Raw genomic sequence first — 4,127 nt, 5'->3', positions numbered from 1 at the left:
ACTAGAGGAGAGGGTGCAGTACAGGGGGGCTCGGTAATCGATGAGTGGTCTGATGTACGTTTTGTAAGTGTGTTGGAGCGTTCTGGGGTCACATCCGTTGATGCGACCCCGAAGGGCGCTCAGTAGTTGTGTGCGTTTCCTAACTTTGTCTAGTGTGAGCGTTAGGTCGTGGTTCCAATTCAACGTACTTGTGAGATGAACTCCCAAGTGCTTGATTCGGTTTGTGAGCTGTAGCGGTGTGTTGTTCAGGTATAGGTGAACGTCTTCGTGTTGTTGTCGTGGGTTTTTACTGTAGTCGGGGTGTCTGAAGAGTATTGTTTGTGTTTTCTCGGGATTTAACTGGATTCTCCAGCGATTGGCCCATGTCGTGTATCGTGTGAGAGTGTCGTTCAGTGTGCGTGTGGCTCTTGTGCTGGTGCGGTCTGTTGTCCAAAAGGCAGTGTCATCTGCGAATAGTGTACAACTGGTTTTGGCGTTGCCTGGTTGTGGTGTGTCGTTAGTATATATGATGTAAAGAAGGGGAGCGAGAGGTGAGCCTTGGGGAACCCCTGCGAGGGGTGTGAATGGATCGGATAGTTCTCTGGCAACTTTTACTCTGGCAGTTCGATTGGAAAGGTATGATAGCAGGAATTTGGTCATTTTATCGTGGATATTCAGGGAGCGGAGCTTGTGGATTAGTCCGGCGTGCCAGACAGAGTCGAAGGCTTGTTTGATATCTAGGAAAATTGCGAGAGTGCAGTTGCCGTTGTTGAAGGATCTGACAATCTCTGATTGCAGTTTAAGGAGAGGATCTTGGGTGCATCTAAGGGGTCTGAAACCAAACTGTGCGGGAGGTAGGAGATTGCTAGTCTCCAGATGGTGTCTTAATCGTTGGGCCATAATTTGTTCGAGGGTTTTTCCGATGCAGTTTAAGAGAGATATGGGTCGGTAAGAGGATGCTCTGGTGGTATCTGCTTGTGGTTTTGGGATCATGACTATGGATGAGGATTTCCAGGGTGCTGGAAAGTATGGGAGTTGGATGCAGCGGTTGTAGATGGTGGATAGCAATGTGATTGCGGAGGGAGGAAGGTGGCGTAGTATCAGTCTGTTTATGTTGTCCGGTCCGGGTGCTGAATTGCGTCCACTTTTGATAGTGTCGACAATTGTTTGGGGGGGTATTGGCTGAAGGAGGGGATCGTCAGGAGGTTGTTGAGGGACGTCTTGATCCCGAAAATAAGCTAACCGCTGTTCAACCGCCAGCTTAAACTCGAGATCGTAGTTGGGAAGGTCGGGTGATTGAAAGGCTTCTTGTAGGTGTCTGGCAAATAAATCTGCCTTGTCTTTGTCTGTGGATACTATGTTGCCTCCTTGGTCTGTTAGGTGGGTTCGTTGGATTTTTCTGTTGCCGGTCAGTACGTTGAACTGGTGCCAGTATCGACGTCCGTCTCTGTAGTCCAGAGCGGAAGTCACCCTGACCCAGTTCTCTTCAGTTAGTCGTGTCGTTTCTCGTCTTATTAGGGAGTTCAGTCTGTTGTATTGTGTCTTGAGCGCGGCGTCACGGGATCGTAGGTATTGACGGAACACTCGCCTCTTCTCCCTAATGAGATTAAGTATCCTATCAGGGAGCTTCTGGCGATAGAGATGATGGGGTTTCGTAGGGACGGCGATGGAGACTGCATCGGAAATGGTGGTGGTAAGTGTGTCGACTGCCGAGTCGACGTCTTGTGGAGTTTCGAGAGAAGGGTGTGGCTGAATGTTTTCGGTGATGTGTTGGGCAAAAACTTTCCAGTTGGCTCTGGAAAAGTCTTTTTTATAGATCACCGTGGGCGGAAGAGCAGGGGGCGGGCTGAAGTTCGTGCGGACAAGCAAAGGAAGATGATCGGAGGTGATTGTGGTGCCTAGGAAGCAGTTGGCGTCGATGTAGCGGAAGAGGGGTTCGGTGAAAATGATATGGTCGACAATAGAAGTTCCGTTGTGCGAGACAAAGGTTGGGGTGGTGTTGTTAACACGACAGATAGGAAGGGTTATTAGGTGGTTGGCGAGAATAATGCCGTTGGGGTTGCAGGTGGAATCGCCGAAGAGGGTGTTTCGGGAGTTAAGATCCCCCAGCAACACGGCGTGGCGGAGGGTGGAGATATACCGAAATAGGTCATCCGGGAGGGGGTCATTGGGTGGATTGTAAAAACTGAAGAAGCTGATATTGATGTTGGGGAAGTGGACGGTGGCGGCAACACATTCTAGGTGTTGAAGGTGGGGCGGAAGTGTTAATGGAGTGGAGGGAAAGCGGTCCCTGACAAGCAGGGCCGTTCCGCGTGCTCCCCTGAGGGAACTGTTTTTTTGAAATGTTTTGTAGTCTCTGAAAGAGAGGACGGCGTTGGAAGTTAGTTTGGTTTCAGTTATTGAAAGGATCTGAATTTGGTCGGAGTGCAGGAGGTTTTTTATGAGGGGGCGTTTGCGGCGTAAGCCACAGGAGTTAACGGTACCGACGACGAAATCCATGATTGCGGAATTAAGAAATAACTATGTAGGGAGTGGAAAACGCTACCACGTTTCCGGAGAAGGATGCCCAGGTTCTTCGGTTAAGGAATGCTTGGGACGCTTGGTCGATTGCTTGGATGACCTCCGAACGGCGGTCGGGGAAAAGATGGATGAAGGTAAGGGCTATGGTTCGTAGGAAGTCGGTTTGGCGTAGGTAGTAGGCGGTTTCTGGTAGTGCGGAGGATTCGGAGGAGACGGACTGGGTGTCGGCGGGTTTGGGTGGAGCTGCTTCGGCGGGAGTGCTGGGGATTTCTTTGCGTTTGGTACATTCAAAAGAATAGGTGGGGTGGGGTCCGGAACAGTTATTGCATTTGGGTTGGGTGTCGGGTTTGCACATGTTGGGTTTGTGGTTTTCACCACAGGAGGGACAGATTTGGACGCGGGTAGTGCATTCGGAGGAGAGGTGGCCGATTTTGGTGCATAGGGAGCAGTACTTAGGAGTAGGGTCTGGAATGTGGGACGGTTCGCAGGGATAGTGTCTGCTGAACATGCAGATACCGTGTTGGAGGAGGTGTTCTAGGGTGGATTTGCTGGTTGTAATGATCCGTACAAAGGTGGTGGGGAGGTTGGTCGCTCGGGAGATGATGCGCAGAGCGCGGGTAATTCTGGGGAGATTGATGGCTTGCAGGATTTCGGATTCCGTGATGTCTCGGTCGACATTACGGATGACGCAGGAGAAAGATGGTGGTTTAGGGGTGTGGGTTTGGGGTTTTGGACCGGATAGTTGGGTGAAGGATACGTTGGGATCGCCGAATAGGTGTTGGAGTTTTTTGGAGAGGTCGAAAGCAACAGGGAGTTTAGTTTCTATAAGGGCTGACTGGTTGTGGTTGAATTTTAGGTTCGTAAGCGGGAGGTTGAAGGTGAGGATGGAGTTGTACAGTTGTTTTTGGGAGGTGATGGCGGTGAGAATATTGCGAATGCAATAGCGATAGGTTGTGGTTTGGGTTATCGAGTGGTGGGACATGGCGGAACCGGAAGAGGAGGTGGAAATGGTACGCGTTCGTTTGGCGGATTGAGTAAGTGGTGGAGTGGGAGGATTGTGTGTGGCGGGGTGTAGTTGCTGATCTGTGTATTCTGTGTATTGTGCTGGTGGTGGTGGTGGTGTAGGGGCTTTGCGGAGTGTCGTGGAGTAAGATGCGGGGTTGGGAGGTAGCTGGGTTGGCGGAGGAGTTCGAGGGAGGGGTAATTGAGAAGGTTTGTGCTGCGGAGGTTTGGGTAGTTGGGTTTTCGTTTTAGGTTGTTTTTGTTGTGGGGGATTGGGTGGACGAGGAGCGGGTTGTTTAGGTCCCGAGGGACGGGGTGCAGAACAGCCAGGGCGAACCATGGCAAGATTCTGAGTGGTAATAGATAATGACCGGGGTGCAGAAACACCCCGAGGGTGTAATGGGTGGTACAAACGGCTAATCTAGGGATGGGTTACGAGAGCGGAAATAAAAAAATAAATTGATTTCACCTTTCTCGCAGCAGCTTTAGACCGGTTGGTCTCCGACTCGGCTCCGCGCGGCTGTTTGGTACAGGGACGGCTCTGCGGGCTCTGCTGGGTTTCTGCGGGACTGGTTACTCGACGGATCTTAGAAAACGAATCGATCACTTGGAAGACCGGTCGCGAA

General features: G+C 51.1%; 1 protein-coding gene across 1 annotated transcript; it reads right to left on the bottom strand.

Moving 5' to 3' along the window:
• Positions 1 to 2,463: 2,463 nt before the first annotated feature.
• Positions 2,464 to 4,059, bottom strand: LOC116181815 (myb-like protein U). The gene has a single exon (XM_031502241.1). It carries the CDS (start codon positions 3,839 to 3,841, stop codon positions 2,489 to 2,491), a length of 1,353 nt encoding a protein of 450 aa, XP_031358101.1. The 5' UTR covers positions 3,842 to 4,059; the 3' UTR covers positions 2,464 to 2,488.
• Positions 4,060 to 4,127: the final 68 nt, after the last annotated feature.

This window comes from Photinus pyralis, unplaced genomic scaffold, assembly GCF_008802855.1.
Source record: "Photinus pyralis isolate 1611_PpyrPB1 unplaced genomic scaffold, Ppyr1.3 Ppyr1.4_unclustered_Scaffold2345, whole genome shotgun sequence".
NCBI lineage: Eukaryota > Metazoa > Arthropoda > Insecta > Coleoptera > Lampyridae > Photinus > Photinus pyralis.
The sequence above is the reverse complement of the archived record's forward strand: the minus strand, read 5'-3'. Positions and strand labels throughout refer to the sequence as shown.

Coding starts and splice junctions, on each gene's coding strand:
- LOC116181815 (XM_031502241.1), bottom strand. CDS start 3,841: ATGGTTCGCCCTGGCTGTTCTGCACCCCGTCCCTCGGGACCTAAACAA.